At 41.0% G+C, this 23,572-nt stretch overlaps 1 protein-coding gene across 1 annotated transcript; it reads left to right on the top strand.

Annotated features, from left to right (window-relative positions):
* The first annotated feature begins 91 nt into the window (after positions 1-91).
* Positions 92-9,355, top strand: LOC139933028 (protocadherin-17-like). The gene is made up of 4 exons (XM_071927009.2): positions 92-2,560; positions 3,721-3,779; positions 3,926-4,095; positions 8,778-9,355. Exons 1-4 carry the CDS (start codon positions 92-94, stop codon positions 9,353-9,355), a joined length of 3,276 nt encoding a protein of 1,091 aa, XP_071783110.1.
* Positions 9,356-23,572: the final 14,217 nt, after the last annotated feature.

Genomic DNA, 23,572 nt, shown 5'->3' with positions numbered 1-23,572 from the left:
GGTTTAGTCCTCTAGGTTTGCCGTAATCAACAGGTTGAAAGTCAAAGAGGATTTTTTTCTTGCTGCCACTACCGCATATCCAGTTGAAGGGATGCGTCTCTCTGTACCAATTTTCTTTCTCTTGTGGGTTAAAGCCCTGACATTGAAAAACCTCAATTATTCTGTCCCGGAGGAGCAAGGACCTGGCACTGTCATCGGAAATATTGCAAAAGATGCCGGATATGGGATCATGGAGAGAGGAAAAAAATCCAACTTCAGAGTATTGGAGAATTCTGCACCACATCTGGTGGATGTTGACCCGGAGAGTGGACTAATCTTCACCAAACAAAGGATTGACAGAGAAACGTTATGCAGACGCAACCCAAAGTGCCAGCTCTCTATGGAGGTGTTTGCCAACGATAAGGAAATATGCATGATCAAGATTGATATACAGGACATAAACGACAACTCGCCTAGTTTTCCTTCAGATCACGTTAATATTGATATTTCAGAAAATGCAGCTGCTGGGACACGCTTCCCTCTCACAATTGCACACGACTCAGATTCTGGGGAAAACGGGATAAAGACCTACCAGGTCACAAGAGATGATTACAATACATTTTCTTTGGATTTAAAAGTGAGGGGTGATGGGACTATATATCCAGAGCTGGTCGTTCAGAGACCTCTGGATAGGGAGGATCAGAGTCATCACACCCTCCTCTTAACAGCAATTGACGGTGGGGAATATCCAAGATCAGGCTCTATGCAAATCAATGTTAGAGTGACTGATTCAAATGACAACAGCCCGGTTTTTGAAAAATCTTCTTATGTTATAGAGATTCCAGAAAATTCACCATCCGGGAAAGTGCTCATAGATTTGAATGCCACAGACCAAGATGAAGGCATCAATGGGCAGGTGGTCTATTCCTTTACTGGATATGCATCAGAAAGAATGCAAGATTTGTTTTCCATTGACCCCAACACTGGTGTCATCAGGATTCAGGGAGAAATTGACTATGAAGAGAACCCAATCATAGAGTTTGATGTGCAGGCTAAGGACCTTGGGCCAAACCCCATACCGGGCCATTGTAAAATTACTGTCAAAGTACTTGACAAAAATGACAACTGGCCAATAATAAGTTTTGTGTCTGTCCGGCAGGGAGCCATCAGTGAGGCAGCACCTCCAGAATCTGTCATTGCTCTGGTCAGAGTAACAGATAAAGATTCTGGTAGAAACGGTCAACTTCAGTGCAGAGTGCTGGGAAATGTACCATTCAGACTGCAGGAAAACAATGATAATTTCTACACGCTGCTTACAGACAGACCTTTGGACAGAGAACTGAAAGATGAATACAATGTAACGATTGTGGCCAGAGACAATGGGATTCCTTCCTTGAACTACACCAAGTCGTTTACTGTGAAGATCTTGGATGAAAATGACAATGCGCCACGCTTCACAAAGGCAGTGTATGTGCTTCAGGTGCCTGAGAACAACATCCCAGGGGAGTATTTAGGCTCTGTCCTGGCCCATGATCCAGATATAGGTCGAAATGGTACAGTGTCCTACTCCATTCTGCCATCACATATCGGAGATGTTTCGGTGTACACCTACGTGTCTGTTAATCCCACCAATGGAGCCATATACGCCTCGCGGTCTTTTAATTACGAGCAGACTAAATTCTTTGAGTTCAGAGTTCAAGCTAAAGACGCAGGATCTCCTCACATGGAGAGCACCTCTACAGTCAGGGTCAGTGTCCTCGATGTCAACGACAATTTTCCAGTTATTATTTTGCCACTTCTACAGAATGACACTGCTGAAATCCCAGTGCCTAGAAATGTAGGTATAGGATACATTGTGGCCACTGTGAAAGCAGTGGACCATGACCACGGAGAAAGTGGCCATCTGACCTATGAGATCTCAGAGGGAAACGATGATCACCTGTTTGAGATGGACCCGGTGGCGGGAGAGGTCAGAACTGCCCATGCTCTGTGGGAGGAAGTCGCCTCAGTAGTGGAGCTGGTGGTGAAGGTAACTGATCATGGCAAGCCCCCCTTGTCTGCTGTGGCTAAGCTGATCATTAAGGCTAACACAGAAGCTGCAGCAGGAGGGGGTTCCAGCGCGAGTGGGGAACAGCAGCCCTGGGATGTATCCCTGCCCCTCATAGTTACCCTCTGCATTATCTCTGTCATGCTCTTAGCAGTCATGACTGCCATTGCTGTCAAGTCCAAGCATCAAGATAAGGAGACTGGGAATTATAACTGCCGCATGGCTGAGTACTCCAATCCTCCAGTGGGGAAGGGCAAAAAGAAAAGGATCAACAAGAGTGACATCATGCTGGTGCAGAGTGAGATGGAGGAGAGAGATTCGGCAAGCCGGATGAACGTGGTGAGCAGCCCCTCTCTCATCACCTCGCCAATCTGTTTCGACTACCAGAGCCCCCTGCCCCTCACCCTGCCCAGGTCGGAGGTCATGTACCTGAAAACCACCCCCAACAGCCTGACAGTCCCCAGGGCAGCTTGCCACTCCAGCTTTGCCGGGCTTAGCACAGACACTCCAGCGAACAGGATGTCAGTGATACAGGTAAGGAGCACGCTGCACTGTTTTCTTTATCTGCCCTTTATTCTCTCTTATCTCTACCTTCCTTCCTATACAAATCTGACAAAAGGAAAGCAGTGTAACGAGAAAAAAAAATCTCTCTGTCACCCAGCAATCAGACATCCTCATTATCACTTATGCTTTCTCTCTTATGGCGCTATAAAATATACTTAGCAGATATAGCATGATATGGAACCTAAGTGTGAAATATATTGTGAATAAGGAGGTTTTTTTAATCTGCATTTGCAGAATCAAACCATTTTTGAAATTGGTCCATTGTGAGTCTCCTCCCGCAAAACGGTACAGGTGGTCTGCATAATCAGAAAGTCTTCTCAGTTAGGCATGCAAACAGTGTGAGTCTTGAACAAGGCTGCGGTGCCCCTGCCAGATCCACTGCTATAGAGTGAAAACAAAACCCAGCCTGAAACGTGGGATTGGACAGGTGTTTGAGCAGCTTGTCCGATCACATTACTGAACCAGTGTGTGCCAGACAGCTAGATGCACGCAGCATAACCTTACAATCGCATTTTTTGCCCTCCGCAAATATGGGCCAGATCCGCCCATCCAGATCCAAAGTTGGCAAGATAAGGCCATTAATAGGGTCCAGCCCTTCCTTGTAGAGATGGCAGGGTTATTTATACAAGCCAGATAGCATACTAAATTGACAGCGAGGGCTTGTAGTGGTATTTAGCACAGCAGAATTATCTGTTGTAAATGATGTAAATATCTAGGACAGTCTCAGAGACAGTCTCATTTGGAGATGATAACACAGATGACAAGGCCTGGCACTGTCACCAGTCGCTAGGGCATGTGGGTGTGATCAACACAAACACATTATTCTCAAGATAGGGAAAAAGGATGCTGATGACAGTGGCTAATGCATTACTGCTTTGCCTTGCCAAGGAAGCACATATGGTCATGATGGAGATTTGTTCTTATCATGCTGCCACTGTTGGCAGGTGCTCTCTGACGGAAATATATTTTATTATCATGTTTCATGTGTTACAATTAAAATGTAAAAATCTGAAAAGCACCCGGAACATTGCTTTTCCTGTCTGAGTCTCATGTCACACAGACTTTTGCAGAAAAACGCAAGAACATTTTGAGATGGCCAATACACAATAATTTTTTCCTTTCGTTTTCAGACGGATAATTTTCCCTCAGAGCCCAATTATGTTGGCAGCAGGCAGCCATTTGTTCAAAGGTAAGGGCTCTAACTGAAAGCTTCCTGACCACTGCATTTACATTCATCTCTGTATCAAGCAAGCTGACTATGCTTGTCAAATAGAGGCACTCACACAGAGGCAACGGTGAGTTATGTTTTTTTTTCCTCCTTCCTTTCTGCTGCAGCTCAACATTTAAGGATGCAGAACGAGCGAGCCTCCGAGACAGTGGCCATGGTGATAGTGACCAGGCTGATAGTGACCAGGATACTAATAAAGGCTCACACTGCGACACGTCTGCCAGGGAGGCCCTCAAGATGAAAGCAGCAGCAGTTAATGGCCAGCCTCTCGAGCAGGGTGAGTGGACGCTCCCGCTGCCTGACATCTTGAAGATGCCTAACTGACTCTTGTATCAGACCGTGTTTATACTTAACCTCATTACACCACAATGCACTGAGAATGTGCAGCTAACTGGTATTTCTAAGTGGAGGTCCACCGCGCTCTGCGTAACGCCAAAGCAGACAGGTATTCTACATAGAAGAGGTTATCCATGCCATAATGCTCAAACAAGATTTTGGTGGCACAAAGCGTGCCACAGTAATCAAATCTCAGCTCTCCGCGGTAGCTGCAGCAGGTATTGTAACTTGGTATTGCTTTGCGCTGTTGCAGAAATCCTGAGCTGTGTTGCAAAGATGACATGAAGGCGCCAGAGTGGAAAGTAGATGATAGTTTAAGAGGATAAAAGAGTCCATTGGCTGAAGGAAGAGCGTTCAAACATCCTCTGTCTGCTTTAGCCATCAAACAAACTCATATGCATGGCAAAGTATACCTCCATCACTGTCTCTTTTGATCATGTCATTATTTGAACACGAACTCACCGCATCCATGTCTTGAATAACACGGCAGAGACAAGGAAGTATGACAGACGCTTTCAGTGCAAAACGACAGGTATTTTTGGTGAAACATGACAGAGTGTTTCCACCTTTTCCTTGGAAAGATTCTCTCAGTCAATAATGGCTTTGCTGCTGTTAGAATGTTTTGAAATGAATTTGGCTTTACTAGGGAAAGCAAAAATAGAAATGTTGAATCCTATTTGAAAAATCTTAAATGATCCACGTTGCCAGTGGTGTAATCATAGATGATTGTGAATCCGTTACAACCAGTCGCAATCCGTTCAAAGCTGACCCGGTAGGGATTGATATATATAGCTATTTTGTGTATAACGCTGAAAATATGAAAAAAAAAATCTCATAGGCAAGATAAAAGATAATGAGGGACTTGAGTGAATTGGCGCTGTCTCTCATTTCCCTGTGTGAGAGAAGCGTCTTGGAATAGAATAGCTCTGGTCATCAGGTCCCTATGCAGTACTTTCCACACCATTTACATTGCTATGAACTGTTTGTTTGTGGCATGCTCAGGAGGGCAGAGATGGAAACACTCTTGTGGTTGCCAGAGGGAAGTGTGAATCTCTGTCTCTCTGTCTCTCTCTCCCTCTCCCTCTCCCTCTTTGTGTGTGTGTGTGTGTGTGTGTGTATGTGTTACCAGGGAATCATGGCAGACCAAACTTGCTCTGTGGGAGGTGTAAATTCAATCACAAATTTTTTGTAGCACTACTGAATCTGATTTAGCCCAAGTTCAAAGGCCAATCAAATGGGGAGATATTGAAAGAGATGTTTCATATATGAAAGGCAGAATTTACACACAGCACTGATGCTTGCTTGACTGGAATGTCAGTTAATTTATAGGCCTGCATTTGTAAGATAAGAGAAATGCAAAGAACTGGGGCATTGCATTTAATATTAATAGGTTGTGCTAATGCCTTTCCCGATGTTCTCTCTGTGCATGTGAGAAATGTTGTTAAAAAGCAAAACTAATGGTTAGATTAAATGCTGTTCTCTTGGGGCTGGTCAGTTGAACATTAAATGGTGTCACTGTCTGCTGACTACAAGATGGAAGATCTGCATTATGCATTATGCTGTAGACTTGATCACACAAAAACACCACCCTCCAACCCACACACTCTTACACTTTTCCTCTCTCTCTCTTTCTCTCTCCCCCTCTCTCTCTCTCTCTCTCTCTCTCTCACTCTCTCACTCACTCTCTCTCTCTTGCTCTCTCTCTATCCCCGCTTTCTCTCTCTCTCTCTCTCTCTCTCACACACACACACACACACAGGTACATTTATTGAACAACAAAGTCGCTATTTTGCAGTTTTTGACAAGAAAGCGCCATTATCCAAAATGGAGTCGCCACAGAATCATAGTCACAGATACACCAACACAAAAACTTGTGGGTTAAGTACTATTGCTTTTTATGTCTTTACCTTTACCAACCCCCCCAGTCTCCTCGCTGCTTTGATACAGGTAATATATGCACCTGTGCAGCTCTCACTATCATCCTCTGAATATTTATTCACTCTCAGAGACACCAGATGCACAGTGGATATGTTGCTAGGCTTTCTCTGATTCTATTTATAATGGCCAGGCAGATTCTTTTTTTTTGAGAGCATGCCATTGTTCCAGTCAAAGTTGCCCATAAGATCACAGCTATTTTATCATTTAATCATGGCTATGCCTTTATGTGGCCATGTGCATGCAGTAACCAATATGAAGCCATGGCATAAGCCTGTAATTTTAGACCTATTAGAAATGACTAGTTTTGAAACTCATAAGTGAATAAGTGGAAATACAATGGCAGGCAGAATAGATGAAAGCACCCCCACTTCCTCTTGCTTAATATTACTTTTGAAGTGGGCTATTTTGTTTTTTTTCAATAATATAAATGATATACCTAGTAATGGCAAGAGCCACTGTAGAAATAGGACACCCATCATTATTTTACATTCTAGGAGTGTCTGAATCCACTAACTGATTACGTTTTTTTCATAATGGCACATGTAATCTTCAACTGCCTCTTTAGACATTGCGTGTTACAGAAAAATAGGAAGTGTGTCACCATAAAGGTTTGACGTTTTGTCTCAGTGTGTCTGCACATGTCTTTACAAGGACTGTGGATATTCTACCCTTAGACTAAGTCGATTGGAAGGTATTCAATTGAAAGGGAAAAAAGAAAATTTGTGTCATTTTTTAAGCATTAAGAATAGCATTTTATGCTTTCACAGTAGGCATACAGACATATTCCTTCTGTTATTTGTGGTTGTATAGCCAGACAGAATAGCACAATGACAAAAATACCCTACTCTGTTTATGCTCAACCTTCTAAGCACATACATCTCTTTGCATCAGCGTCATCTGCTAGCTCCTCTGCCATGGTGATAGGTACCACGGAAATGAATTCAACATTTCCCTCTTTCCCGCTTGTGCTTATTGTTCTGGCCTCATGTAAAAAATATCTTTCTCTATGACACTAGAAGAAAGGCAGGCAAACACATGCACAGGGCACAGAACTGTAATCTGTGGTGGAGATGCTTCAAAGCACACCACTTGAAATATGAAGGATCTGTGTTGCAGTTTTGCCAAATCAAAGTCATCGTTTAGTTCTCTCTTTTGATGTAAAATGCATTTTGAACTCAAATGCACATTCTCTCTTGATCTTAGTCCCAGCAGAGATAGAATTGGAGTGGTTTGTGCTAAGCATGTAACAATGTAGTGTCACATAATATGTAATGTGATACAGAAAATGCAGTATGCAGTGTTGAGATAAAAATTGTGCTATGGTATGAATTATATCTATAATCTAAGAAAATTAAAAAAGTATAACAACAATGATAAAGCAGTATTGCGCTTTAATTTTGAACTAGGAAGACATTGCTTTCCTTATGCTTTTAATTCCTCATTTTGAGGAAGAAACAAGTAATCTAGCCTAAACTTTATTTTTGAATTATTTTATTAAAAATCATGTCATTAACAGATTAGGAATGTGTATTTTTATTGTGTATCAAACCAGATTGTGAGCTGTTTTACCCCTGGAGTGGGTTACACTAGCTATTCTGTTTGTGGTAATGTTTGCATGTAAAATCCTCAGTAGAAGCTTGTAGTTACTGGTTATTTTGATTTTGTAAATAGTGAGTTGCTAAAGGGCATTACTAAGTCAGCACAACATTAGTAGCCAATCAATGATTTAAAGGACAGACATTTAATTATGTTTACCATGCTCCTCGGTTGGTTAGGTAGCATGAGACACTTGGCATTTACCTCCTTTATAGTTTTGGATTTGCTATTAAAATTCTACTTTGACAAATAAATTGCTAATTAATTTTTATGTGTGGAAAATGAGTGAAATAATGAAATTATGATATTGCATATGTGGGAAGACTCATGCTTTTCTGATTGAGAGGAATTCTTGTAATTATTATAATTAACAAAAGCACAGTGGTTTGCTTAAATATTGAGTTTAGTGGTTTGGTTTTTCTGTTGGTGAAGTTTGAGTTTCTGTAGGTGGCGCTCTTTTCTTTGTCTGTTCAGCCATGGTGGCTATTGCTGCTCAGGATAACCACCCAGTTCTTCTTCTGTTTATTCCAAACAAACCGCTGTTGCTGCTGCCAGAAATGTAAAACTCATCACTTCCTGTGTGCCAGGGGATTTTTCCCAGGGAAAACCTGCAGGGTGTTTAGAACAGCAAATGAAAGCTTTCATGGACTGGCTATAGGGTTGAATCAGTATATCAATCAGTTATATCAATCAACGATAGATAATAGCAAAATGGACATTTATTTATATGAAAATGTTGTGGATTATTACTTTAAGGTTACGTTGTGAATAATTTGTGTGATGAAATGTCTTATATTTTAGTAAATCAGGACAACATTGCAACTTATCTATATTTGAACTCACACACAGCTGGTGCAACAGGCTCCTAGTTCTTATTTTATCCTCAGAAGTTATTTATTATGCATCACCAGAGTTTTATGTAGATAGATACAATACTTATTACTGGGATTTTAGTAGTAGTGGGGGGATTTTAAAGTCTTGAATTGTGTCATTGTTGCTCTTATTTCAACACTTGCTATTCATTTTGTATTAAGCTGGTTTTCCTCACCCTAGGACGGTTCACTAACAAATTTCTAACTGTTTTCGCAGCGCAAGACAAATCAGTCCACTGCACTGATGAATGCCGTGCACTGGGACATTCTGACAGATGCTGGATGCCAAAGTTACGGGTAGGAAGCCAAGCAGACAGTGCCGATAATCGCACCAACCTTTTCATCCCTGTGGGAATGGAGGCCATGGTAGAGACAGAGATTTATGGCACCATCAGCTGCAGCAGCAGAAAAACCCTCAGCACATTTGGAAAGGAGCAGCGGGACAGTACAATCCTAGTGGCCAATGTCAAACCCTACTTAAAATCCCAGCGTGCACTAAGCCCACCGCTGCAGGAGAGTCCATCTGTGTCCAGCAGTCCCACCAAGAAGAGTACGCCCCTGGACTTGCCCGACCAAGAGTCCAAAGAAGAGAGGGAGGGCGGTTCGGACAGCAGTGCCTATGGCCCTCCAGATGGCCAGTGTTCACCACCACACACAGAATTGGAGGAGCCCTCCTACCTGACCTGCGAGCTCAGGCCCAAGTCCCTGTCGAGCAGCCTCATTCACAGCTCTGTCATCAGCCAGGAGTGCGGGGGGTCAGAGTGTGCTCTTGACCCACGGGACTCTGGGAACTGACAGGTCACACACTCCCGCTTTGCTCTCACCTGCCAGGGGGTGTGATGATGATATCACGGATAAATGACCAAGAGGTGATTTATTTTGACCCACAGAGGTTCCAGACATGCATTGTATAACCAAAAACCATCTGCTTTGTATGTTTTTGAGTTTGTGGCTTGTTGTGTTAAGGTGAAATATGTGTCCTTGACTGCTGTGAAGGTATGGGGAGAAAATCATCGCTTACCTGACTTCAAGTGTTTTCATGGTGTACTGTACCTGTCAATTTAGATGTCTGTATTTTACACATTTCAAGCTCCGATTTTGTGAGGCTGTTGAAAGAATTGCTACTGTTAAGCTATTGAGTCCTGTCTGCTTTTGTACAGTGATGCTTTTTGTCTCCACTTAGTGTATAAAAACATCTCTTTGAATATTGCAGGCAACTGAAATACATATCAGTGACGTCCAATACAAAAGTGAAGTGTCTTATGAACTATTAATGGTGGTGCAACAGGGAATGTCCCTTTTCATAAAACCATTTGAGGTTCCTGAAAACTGTTTTTTAAGAATGTATTTGTAATTTTATTGTTGTCTTCTCTGCAGTTTATGTGCAAATAAGCTGAGCTTACACGTGAATGTGGGCTACTGTACTTGTTGTGTATTTTATTAAATTTGTATACACATGTCTTTCTGTGTGCATGGAATGTAATTATTTTTGACAAGCGACAGCTCTAAAGCTGTCATGTTTTTATGTCAGAGAATTGCATTTCCATCTCCAAGGTATAGTTTAAAGCATGACAAGATTCATCCTGCTTAATCTACTGACAAAAAACACCTCCGACTGAGCAAACATGTCAAGCACTTTTCAGTAGTGTCCTAATCAAAACAACTTCATAAGAACATACTATAAATCACAATCAACATCTGACACTAAAAACAGGCATTAGCTACTAAAGTATGCATAGAACATATGGTTGATGGAAACCTTGCTCATGCTTTTGCACTCATATTTTGATATTCAAAGTCAACGGAGCTGCAGAAATCTACTTCAATGAGAAGACGTGAATCTAACACGCTGTACTGACCATCAAGTTTTCAATGAGCAGCAACTAGCAGTTACAATCAAGGACTTTCCTTTTGCTTTGAATTCTTAGATTAGATTAGATGAAACTTTAATGATCCCTGTGGGGAAATTGGGTCATTGCAGCAGCAAAGAATAGGATGTAGAACAAATAGTTTATTGAAGGTATTACAACAAGCAAATACACCAAAAGAACATATTGAGTAATATTCACATGAATAATACAACAAATATGAATACGATTTACAGGTTAGCAGATGCTTGCAGTTTATACATCTACGACTTACAGGCTTTACCCAAGGCATCGTTGGCCCTCTACATCATTAGATTTACAGCGCAGATATGCAAATGTGCATCACTAGCTGTTCCCATGCATGTGTATTGTAAACTATTCACATTGAATTCAGAAGAGGTAGGCGCAGTGAGGAAAGGCTATGGACAGCAGAGATATTACAGCAGCCTAAACTGCACTGCAATCCATCTACTGGCTAATTTCTTGTTATTTGCCCGTGACTGACGGTTATTCACTCCAACAGCAGCATGGAACAAAAATGTTGCTGTGACATGAGCAGTGCCACTTAGAAAAACTGGACCATATCCAGTACATCTGCTTGACATAACCTGTATAGAGCGATTAAGTGTAATCTCGGATGTATGTTTACTGAGATAGATCACCAAACAAGAAGAAGAATCCTGGAAATATATATATATATTTAAAAAAATGGTTTGTGTTTTCCAAGTGTAAAAAAAAAATCACAGAAAAAAGCTACCTGTTCCTTTTCAGTTAGCGTTTCTCCACCTGGAGACTGTGACTTTTGTACCCCAGCTCACAGTGAGCGGTTTGAGAGTGCCTTGTTTTGCGTGTGCTCTGGATAACAGAATCCTGTCATCTTCTGAGGGCTGACTATAAGTACGACTCAGTTTCTCCTCGGGGAAAACACATTAATTTGGATTTTGATTTGCATTTGTTTTGGTGCTGGTATTGACACAATTCCAGACCTAGATGTCTCATCTCAGCAGGCAGCTCTGATGAGCTCATCTGCATAAGTTGAAATACTCTTTGAGAGGGAAATTGCGTGGGTCACAGCAACTCATCCTATTGAAATACAGACAGTAACATCACATCATTTTCTCTGTATCAGTCCCAGAGTTTCAAAACACTGGGGATGAAGACAGGTGAGCAGAATGTCAAGCGGAACAGGGTTGAACCATTTGCTGTAACACTTAGTCCTCGGTTTCTTAACACTATATCTCTTAAGGATGTAAAACAGGTTAAACTCCCACTTCAGCCATAATTATGCAAAATGTTTGCTTTGAAGCAAACCCTTACTTAATTAACACCGTGCTACATAGCTGCTTGACAAAAAGTGCTATATTGTTGAGGAGAGCTGAATGCAGATTAGGGACTAGCGTGCACTGTCGGATGAATATGACTTGTCTCTCAGAATGATTACAGTCACAATGAATGGGAATTACAGACAATGAAACTGATCTGTGTAATACCCCCATTCTTCCACATTTTACATACACAAATGATCTATTCAGATGAAAATGGAATGAGCAGTGTACCATTCAGTTGTGAAAAATTGACATGCTCACCCTGAGTACTTAAGCTTTTAATTCAATAATTCAATAACACAGCCGATTAAGAGCTTGTCTTCCACCTCCACCAAATGCTATGGGTGATGGTTCCACTTGGCTGAGAACTGTTGATGGGGAAAAGCAGTGAACACAACACATAAACAATATTGAGAGTGTAGTTTTCATTTCAATTTCGAGAGACGTCATTGAACATAGCCCGCATGCCTTTTTGGTGTGAACCTTTATTATAATGGTATTTCACCAAATTTTTCACACCGCATGGCAAAAAACCAAATGACCTTGCATGCACATGTAGAAATGATTTTAATAGGTGTTTTAAGGGAAGGAATTTCTTATTATCTGCATTAGGTAAGACCTGACTAACCACTAAGAAATAATGAAAAAAACATATTTTAAAAGATGTTGATAATGTTTAGTTACCTTTTGTCAACATAGAAATATTCACACTTTTAAAACACAGTGCACAAAGTCAAAAACTTTATATTATCTAATGTAAAATGTCTATCCATTTTTATTCTTACAAGGGAATGTTTTTTTTTGTGTGTGTTGTTTTTTTTTTTACATTTTGACCTTACACAATCTTACTCTACACCTTCATGCACAGCGATCATAGCTTTTCCCAGGTCAAATAAGTGAAATTATTTCATGAACCGTACAATGCTTTAGGCCAGTACACCAACTTGTTTTTAAATCTAAATGTTAATAGCTTCTTAAATACTTAAATAATAGTTTATTGAAGAATTATGAGTGCCATGTTACTCATTTATGTTGGCATGGGTTAAAAGAGCTGTTATACACTAAGAGCACAGCATTCTAAAGAAATGATTAGGAAATCCTTATGAAATCACTCTGCAAAAAGTCAAATCGTTAACCAATATGATTAATGTTTTGTTAAATTTCTAGCGAGCACAGTGGCATGGAAATAAATGTAAATGCCAACTTCCACTATTCAGTAATGATTTCCTTAATTTGGATTCAAAGTAGCACCGTAATGATATGCATGTGTAAAAGAAACTGCACTTTCACAATTTATTTCCCTTTGTGACTGTAGACAGACTTGACAGGCCAGTCTGGGAGGCTCTGCAAAATACTGTCCTTAAAATATTGTTGTTCTGCTCCTGTTCTTAGAGGAGTATGACACTGTTGACTGCATTTAGTTTCAATTCAGGCCCATGGGAATTAACACCCCTTTTATTGACCCTGTCTGAGAGAAAATACCAGACTACACAACCATTTCATTTTGAGCGCTTGTTAAAAAGGTGTTACTTATGGCATTCTCCTCTGGGAGGAGTTCAAATGCACTCCAACCTGTCACTCATAGTTAATGTTTAACACCACGAATGGATATAGGATAGTATGAGGGAAGATTCAGCAGGACTTCACACAGGTTTCACTATGTGTTACTGGGTCATGACACACTTCCCTCACTTTGAATTGGGCAAAAATAGTTCTATACACGCCTTTTTAGCGACAAAGTGGGCCAATATCTGCATAAAGTGAAAAGGCTAATGCGCTCTGTCATATGCTCAAAAGTCCTGAATCTAAAAAGCTTCACCCTTTAAGTGCTTTGTCTGCCGTTACAAATAAGATGGAAAATTTAAGGTGAGACGGAGAGAGAGAGAGAGGGAAAGAAAGTGAGCCCCAGACAGATAGAGACAGAGAGAGAATAGAAACATGACTAGCCTTTTAGAATCGATAGACAGTTTATTTAATCAATACACTGTTTGGTGTAGTGCAAAGCTTGTCTGTCTGACTACAATGGTACATGTTGAATAGGATGACCCGATTATGTGTCTCGCATACATAAGAGTACCGTCCTTGTAAGAAAAAGGGGCACTTCAGACACAGCAGGCTACCTCCAGTGTCGAACTGTCAGTCTCTCTGTGAAGGTAATCACGCCAAACTGCTTTGGTACAGAACACATTCACGGTTAAGGTTTAAGTTTTGTTTAACTTGCATTGTTAAGGGTATGATTTATCGTTAACATTTATGTTTTCATATTGTGTAGTCAATGTATCCACCTCGGTTGGAGCTTTTATTATGGATTAATGGAAGCGTTTTAAGATTACCTGTGCATGATATAGGAGGGCAGCAGAAGAAAAAATGCTGTTATAGCTTCTTGTGATGATTCTGTACTGGTATGGGGGAATGAAATAAGAGCTATTTTAATAGGTATTTTATTATTTAATCATTTATCCTCCCAATTATAATTGTAACCCAACTTATTCCTCAGTCTCTTGTTGACCCCCTTTCCCCCACAGCCATGTATGTTCAGTGCTATAGTGATATGAAGGTATATAGCCATTTTGTTTTGTTTATTGTTAGTCTGTTTGTTGAAATATGTTGGATATGGATTTTTATTTTCCACTGATACTTTACAGTTTTTTGGTGCCTTTTTTATGGTCGTAGGTCTGTTTGTGTATCTCAAAAGGGTAATGTGTGAAACATTAATGTTTATTTCCAGACCAAGGCAAGAGTATGGCACAATTTATCATTAGATTTTACAGGTTGTTCAGTCAACACCATATTAACCTTGTCTCATTGTGAATAAATGGGAGTTTTTCTGGGTCAACTGTTGGTTACAAATCAGCAAAGCCGTCTAGAGGCAATGTAGCCGGTTGCAGCCACTGGATTGTGCAAAGGGAGAATCCTCCCTGGTCGACTGGGAAATTCAAAGAATATTTACAAGATGGAGATTCTCCCAAATACACCACTGGCATTACATGTACACGTAACCTGGCTACTGGCCATAAGGTTAAGCTGTTTACATGCAACTTTGATACCCTGTGATTGAGTGTCCCAGTTGCTATGAATAAACCAATTAACAGAATATTCCTGTCCACCTGTGGTGTCCCGCCCACAGATTGAACAGTTTGCCAGTAAAAAGTAAGAAAAGCAGCCGGCAGCTACCCCCTCCCTCTTTGACTGAGCAAAAGTAGGTTACATCCAATACAGGGGAAAGAAATGACAATCCCAATAGTTACAGCACGCTAATATAGTACGTACTGCTTGCCAGTATGTTTTTTGTTGACATCAAATTGTACCCGTAATGCTGTGCAAGTCAGCAGCGAAAACTGTACTGTAGTGAAACAAAGTGAAGGGTTTAACATGTTTAAATGCCACAGTAACCCGTTAAATATCATACAGTAGCAACGCAGGCCTCTTAACCGGGTTTCTCATAATCGGAGTATGAGCTAACCTGGGTTATTCTAACAGAGTTGAAGCATTTACATACGTTGACCCAAAACCAGGTTGCTTGAGTAACTGAGTTAAGAACATAATTCTCTGTGCATGTAAACATAGCCACTGTCAGAATGGCAGACAGCTTGTGCATTAGTTTATATCATCAGCAGAAGTTGTTGACTGGAGGCAGCATGGTGGCTCAGTGGTTCGCACTGTCGCTTCACAGCAAGACGGTCCTAGCCCGTCTCCTTTCTGTGGGGATGTTCTGCTGTATGTTACATGTTCTCCCCTCGTTCACATGGGTTTCCTCCAGGTTCTCCGGTTTCCTCCCACAGTCCAAAGATTTCCAAGTCGGGTGGAGTGGAGACTCTAAATTGCTAATGGATGTGAATGGGTGCGAATGTGAGTCTGTCTATCTGTGTTAGCCCTGTGATGGACTGGCGACCTGTCCAAGGTGTTTCCCTGCCTTCTGCCCAGTGTATTCTGGGATAGGCTCCTGCACCCAGTGATAGGAATAAGTGGGTAGAGACAATGAGCGAATTAAGTTGGTGATAGAAGACAAGGCAAGTTTCAGTGTTGTCACATTAGCCTCTTGTGGTGTCCATGATTAAGCGTAAGCATATCATGACCAATACGAACTTGAAATTAAGTACAAACATCTGTGAATGATGCCAGTAATATCATTTTAGCCAGCGATAGGTTCGTGATGGAGTCATGTTGAGTTCATAAATCAACCAGAATGCAATGTTCACAGAGTTATTACAGATGCTATATGGATGTGTTAGGAGGCTATTGCTTCTCAAGCACAGTGCATTTCTAGATGTGCAATGAATCCATTATGAATGTCCAGTGGACGTAAATTGTTCCCAAGAACAGTCTATAATGTTATAAGAAAGAGTTCTGAAATTCAAATAATTTTGGTGGCAACTGAACTGCATGTAAGTAGCATGACCTCACACCAGGATGAAAATAAGATTTAGTTATAGAGGTGCATGACAAGGTGTCATGGCACTGAGTGGATTAGTACACCCTCCTGGGAAATCATCCATTTTCAGCTCATGCATGGGTTTGAATCTAATAGCAGGCTATGCTGTTATATCTCTCTTCACTATCCTGTCCATCTTCACTATACCATCTGGAAACCAAACCAAGTGATAAAGGTGGATGACTCTTCTCTAAAAAACTGCATGCCTTTATGTAGCAGTTGATGGGCTATAACTGCTCTTTCATCAAGGGTTTTTGCAACTATAAACCTATAGACTGTTGTTCAATGCATACAGATTACCATGAGATGTAGATTTGGAAGCTGCATTGCATCAGGCTTCAGGCAAAACCTCTTCACGCTTTTACTTTTTTTTTTTTTTTTGGTCCTACACGCCACTGCAAGCCCAGAAAGAACATTTAGTTAAGTCAAGAACTGTGTAACAGGTCAAAAAAGGGTAGTGAGGGTCAATTTGAAAAGCTTCAGTGACCTCTGTGTTCATCCCACAACGATAATAATAGACCATAATGAAAGTCAAAAACCTCAGCTTTTGTGCGGTGCTACATTTATGCTGATTAGAGGTTAATAAAGGTCCCAAAATTGAGCTTAATCTTATTTTCGGTGTCAGCCGGGGTACTGTATGAAAGAGATAAAATGCCATCACACAGCCAGTTGACAGACATCCTTGTCAAATGCAAAGCCATCAATCACTGGGAATTTAGCAGCGTCCACCTTCTGCTAGGAAAGCGCCTACTTTGTCTTTTGAGGCAATAACTTTCATGACTGGAAGTGAATTCCTGGATAAGTAGTGCTTGGATCAGTGGGCTGACCAAGATCAATATAGTTTGTGTTTGAACTGATAGCTGTTAAGATTTATTCTGTTTACAATAGTGACAGAGCAAACCAACCTAGAAGCATGGGTAAAGTGAGATCCAGCTAGCACAGGTCTGCATTTTGTTCATATTGCCACTCTCTGCTCTGCTCCAAGAGTTTGTCACAGTCAAATGTTAAGTTCTTCCATTTAGATTTGCAAATACTTCTTTTTCGGAGTGATTGCACTGTCAAACTTCCAAATTCAATTCATGAAGTCTGTTTACTGTTTAAGTCCAGACAAAGCCAAACACAACTACCAGCTTGAATTAACTGGCACTAACTTTTCCTCTGCCAATATTCATATACTCCTCCGCTTTAGCTTGTGATTCAGTACCTCCTGTCCATCCCACTCTCATTTCAACTCTCACAGCTGCTTGTCTCCAACACAAAAGCAACATCTAAAATAACACCATAGTCCTAAATACTGTAACTTAGCTAATTAGCCGATTAGCTTTCCAATGTCACTAATTTTGCAGCTGGCTAATATCTATTGATGTCACCCATCAGTCGCTCAGTCCGGCGCTGGCCTGCGCTTTGACAAAATGTGGATCTCTTCTCGCCATAAGCTCTTATCACCAAATCCCCGGCAAGATTTTGTTCAATTTCGGAAGGCAAATGTGTTCTTTTCACTGTTCCCTTCCCTGTGTTCAGGCTGGAACCTCGAATGTGTGGATGAGAATGGCAGCCAAAGTGGAGTTACATTCTAACTTCGATGAGGCAAGGGAGCATTTACATTCCCTTGATCCCTTATTTTTTCTGCCTTCAGCGAAGGGTATGAAATGTAACCTTCCAGCATGGAGTTTATCCTACAATCCAACAGCTCCGTGTGCCTTCTCACTGATAAAAACAAACAACTCAAACAAACAAATCATCTCACTGATCAAAACAAACAAACCAGCAAACACATTGCCTACAGCGAAAAAAAAAAGAAAAAAAGAAGGAATCATGCATGTAAGTGGGTCACTGTTGTAAGTACAAGCTAAGTTTATGTTTTAGATACTGTAGATGCCTTTTTTGTTTCCACATCAAATGCTGGTTGTAAACAGTATATATAATTATATACCATAAATACACCTTACCATAAATATACATTACCATTCACCGGATCATCGGTGTCATACTGCGTATAACGCTCAAATCGTCCATTTAGTTGCTATGACAAAGACAGCAGATGTTTCCAGGGCCACCCCAGTTGAGCACAGGGTCGTTTAATTTCAATTGGCCTTGATCCTGTCCCTCAACCACTTACTGCTGCTGAATGGTTTACTTGCTGGTATGTCAAACAATTCTCAGCAGAAAGCTCACTTAAGGGAAGAGAAGAAGTGACGAGGATGGGTGAGAGTGGAATGGAATTCAGCCCGTGTTGCTTTGTAGCCGGGAGACTCGCCGTATGACAGAGCGAGCGACATCGTCAGGAAGTGAAGACTCAATTCAAGTGACCATGCCACAAATTATGACATCAAAGCCGCACTACGGGGAAACAGGATAGGTGTCTCCAATTTTATACTGTGGGCTCCTATAGGTGTTTTTTTTTTGTTGGGGGAGGAGGTTACTACACCACGTTATGAAATGTTTTATAGAGTGTTTCAATGCACCACTTACATTTCAATATTATTCTGGTTTCAGAGCACTTTCAGTGACCGGGGAAGGATGGGCTGACGCAACAGATTGGTCATATTTCCAGGAGAACTTTATGTGCTTTGGAAGTGTTTTTGTACGGGGAAAACGGTTAAAGTTTGAAATCTAAGCTAGGTTTGTGCAACTGCTCTCTTTCATTTGGCAACAATATGCTACAGTATACAGCACAGTAACTCTTCTGCAGAACTAAATCGTTAACAAGGGACATCAAGCCCATATCCATTTGACCTTGGGCTGTCAGAACAATCTTCGCTGACAAACCTGATATGACATTTTAAGTGTCTTGGGTTATTCTGTGAATGAGAGTTCAATCATCACATCATTAATGGGTTTGGAGTGGGGCCAGTCATTCATGACACCCGTGCTTTATAGCTTTGCCAGAAATCTCCATGCTGAAATGAGAAGGTTGTAGATATTTTCTATGGAGCCATTTCCTGACCAGAGGGTGCCTTTGATTAATGGCTTTTCTCTACAAAGTCATTTAGGTAATCCAAAAGAATAATCATCTCAGTTCTTTGAAACCCTGAACTGAGCGTGTTGACCAGGGCCGGCTGCCCCCTCCTAGTCAATTACTTGACTAATTGGTGTTTATGGTCTTAGTCAGCAAAGACATTTTAAGTCAATTGTCTTGTCAAATGTTTCTTGTTTTGTTATTTGTTTCTTGTTGTTATTTTCTGGAAAGCTATAAGCACATCTCTGGCACTGCAATAGTAACCACAAATAGGAATTGGTCCTGACTAAACAATAGATCTGGAGAGGTCATTTTCCATGATTGTATTTATTCGTTTGTGAGAGGAGCCTTATCCAACAAAAGCTATACAGATATATTGATCAAACAGACTAGACAATAAAATCCTATGAGTCTTTGTCAGCTAAGAATTTCTGTGGCTGGGGACAGTCAGCCCCATTGTTGACTGGTCTTGATTTTTTTTTTTGTGTGTACTCAAGTCATTGTTTTTTCATTACTTCTTCTGAACTAGTCAAGCTCACCATCACTCTCCAGTGAGTGTTGTAAGGCTTTATAAAATGTCCCTTTAAATCCAGTTCAGTAAGTAAATATAACTGCTTTCCTTCAACCCCTGCTGAACGCTACTCTTGACTCATTTTGACTGGGCATTGCCTTGGAGACTCCAGCCTCAGCTCTACACCACAAGTGTTAACGCCAATTAAACCCCTGGCACCACCCTGTCATTCTCTAGCTTGTGTGACACATGAGTGATAACACAGACCCTTACCTTCAACTCTCATCTGACACACATTAAATGGCACTAGACTCTTGTGTTTCCTGACATTTGGCAGAAATCGATTGCAATTTAATCAGTGGGAGAAAGGTGCTATCAGCCATGCTTACACCAGCTGTTTTTATGTTACCTGGGGTAAGTACTCCACGCTGGAAATGATATTCAGCATTATCAAACTCTAACAATAAGAAATCCTCACTGAATAAACCAAAAGAAAGACAAGATGATAACACAGCCTGAAAGTTGATAATAATAATCCTAGATTTGATGTTCCTGTGAAAGCATATTTCCATTCAATTTGCACCCTATTAGATTTATTGTCTATTTTGAGTACCCATTAGTACCCCCCACCCCCTAACCCTCTCTCTCACTCTCTCTCTCGCTCTCTCTCTCTCTCTCTCTCTCTCTCTCTCTCTCTCTCTCTCTCTCTCTCTCTCTCTCTCTCTCTCTCTCCCCCTCTCTCTTTCTCTCTCTCTGTCTTTCTCTTTCTCTTTCCCTCTGGTGGTAAGTACAATAATTATCCCATTATTCTTTGAAGTCTTCATAGAATTCAAGGCCCCAAAACAACCCCCAAACACGTGAAGACATGGCCCTTTTAAGTACCATGGTCCTTGGAGGTAGCCCACAGCTGTCTTTGAAATTCCTACAGGTCAAAATAAACCCAAAAAGAACCCTGTTTTAAGCATGAAAATGTGAAACAATGGGGACTGGGCCATTTCCAGGAGCTCATATGACACCCAAATCGCAAAACTGTTCCCAGAACAAAGGTGTAATGAGGCTCAAATGAAAGTTAGGACGATGATCTTTCAACCGATACCAGTGTGTGCTTATTGAATCCTCATAACAGCACAAACATTGCTTACTGGATGAGGTTCATAAGAGAGTCCCCCCTCCCAATCCACACAACCACACACACACACACACACACACACACACACCACCACACACATGGCAGTCAGAAATAAGGTCTAGGGTACACTACTCAGACTGAGATTCCAGGACACTGTTCAATACCAATTTTCAAATGACTTAACTGTATGATAATGTGAAAATCTGTCTCTATTTTAGGCAGACCTTATATTGTATCTCCTCTTGCACACACACGCACACACACACATGCACACACACCACACACTCACACACTGATGGCAAGTAATTATCCCCTTATCCTTTGAATTTGCAATTAAGTATGCAGTGCAGGCTGACTTTTCATCTTGGTAGCAGCAATCCAGAGAACTCAGGCAAAATGAATACACTGAATATACTACTATGTATATGCATATTCAGATGAAATATTGATTGTGAATGGCAGTGAGAAACTGTGCTATTAGACAGGTTAAATAACATTTCAAAAACATGCACTCTCCAGTGTAATTGAGGAGAGACATTAATGCATCAGTGATGTACAACTGTCTGAGTCCTGTCTGCCACCAGGTATTACTCTGGGTTACTGCCTAAGGCTATACAAATATGAGCTGAAAATGAAAGCAACTCCATAACTGTTTGGATGGTGGATGGTCTGATAAACGTGATAAAAATACTTATGCTGTTTATGTCGTCTCAGCCGGTGCTCTTCCCTGCTTTATAACTAAATCCACACGGGAGCAGGGAGAGAGAGGTGAGGGAGATGGTCAGTTGAATGATCACCACTGGTGCGGAACAGGGACATAACACCCAGCAACACCAACACATGTTGACGCATGCACGCAGGCATGCACACACACACTCACACTCACACACACGCAGACGCACACACACACACACACACGCACAAGCACCTACTCTAAACAAATTATCATATGTGAACAAACACATTTTCCAACAGAGAATACATAGTGAAAGCAAATCTGTGGGAATGAAATATATTGACAGAAATTGATATGTTACCCCACAACTTCATTACAGTAATACGGGAAATTCATGTAATGTAACTTGGGTGCTATTCTAGGTGTATCCTGTGATCAACCAGGAGATGTGAGCCGAAGCTGTCATAAAGGACACAATGTGTGTTACCGTGGCAACATCATACAGACCTACGTTTTTAATGCTGCAGTTGTAATCAGGGACCTGTTGTGAGCAATCGCTGACGTGCCCAGTCCCCCTAGGAATTAAAGGAACATAGCTAAATAAAGCTCAAAGTACCCTGCTGCCACACTATTTCAATCCGCTGTTTGTCTCTTCTCTGTGGGGAATTCTGTAACAACCTGTTTCTCTGGGAAAAGTAAGTAAAGTATCAGCACTTGACAATCAAAGCAGTCCTGTGTATTAACCAAAAATTAATTTCAAAACACAATTTTTCTGAAGACAAAATGCCAAAACTGTCAAATTTTGATTGTCAACATGCATGTCACTGTAATGGCACAACACAACGTTGCTGCGTGTGTTCACTCCTCCACAGACTGACTAACAGACATTTTCTTTGTTCCCTTGAAATTCCATTTGGTGTCCTTCCTCATGCTTGGTTAAATCTAACTAAGTCCAACTCCTCACACTGTTACTTTTCCATTATGTTCTGCAACGACCCCTCTGACCAAGGTAATTACCTCGGCTCTTGAGTCATCTGAGTCAAAGATAAAGCCTGGAAAGATCTTTCCGCATCAGATTAGCAGCGGTTTTTGTAGCCCTCTGAGAAACACAGCACATACATTCATTCAAGACTCGCATGGTGTTTTTTGCTTGTTTGTTTATTCATTAGCATTTGATCTGTCAGCCGAAGGGGAAAAAAACGTCTTTAGTTTGCAGGAGAGCCTTGTCAGCATGAGGAACAGAGATAAGGTGAATGTAGTATTTAATTAAGAGGGTAGGAAGCCCTCCTGCTATCTGGCTACATACAGACACCACACAGCAATTGACCTCAGTGAACATGTCATGACTTTATCTCACTTCCATCAGTAACAAGCAATAGTTGTGAAGACAGTAAATAGCTGTTCTTAACAGAGAGCTTTGACAGCCTGAGCTCGTATCATTTTAAGAAGTGGCTTTCTTAATGTGCTTGAGATATTTGTTATTTGAGGCCAGGTGAGTCAATATGTGTTTATAGTGCTTGTCATAATGACTCTATACAGGAACACTAATTAATGCACTTTATTAATTTGTTTTTACCATGTAGCCTAATTACCTTATTACCTTTTGTGTTTTTGCTTAAAAATAATGTGGGACCGGATGAAATAAACTGCAAGCAAGAGATCATTAAATTAAGAAAGAATTTCCCCAAGCTGTGCTGCTATGAGACAGCCTTGAAGTTCTGACAAGACTGTTTTCTAAGTCAGCAGTGACACCCGGAGGTGGGAGGTGGAAGCACATGTGTTTTGCTGACAGGTTATCTCATTGATGATTGTGCAAAGTGTCTGTGTGATATAATAATAATAATCATCATCATCATCATCATAATCATAAGCATAAAGAAGATGAAAATGAAGGAGACAGCGAAAAAAGAGAAGAAAAACAAGAGCAGGCGCATGAGACATGTATGACATGTAGACATGTAATAGTTTTGTGGATAATCTACACAATCTTAAAGTTAATTCAGAATTTTTCTGTGAGCGGGGATAAGCCAGCAGCAGTTGGAGTGAAGTGCTCTCTCCCCCTGGTTCTGGTCAGAGGTCTCACTGAAGCATTTTGAACCAACTGCAAGCAAT

This window comes from Centroberyx gerrardi, chromosome 10, assembly GCF_048128805.1.
Source record: "Centroberyx gerrardi isolate f3 chromosome 10, fCenGer3.hap1.cur.20231027, whole genome shotgun sequence".
In the NCBI taxonomy this organism is placed as follows: domain Eukaryota; kingdom Metazoa; phylum Chordata; class Actinopteri; order Beryciformes; family Berycidae; genus Centroberyx; species Centroberyx gerrardi.
The sequence above is the reverse complement of the archived record's forward strand: the minus strand, read 5'-3'. Positions and strand labels throughout refer to the sequence as shown.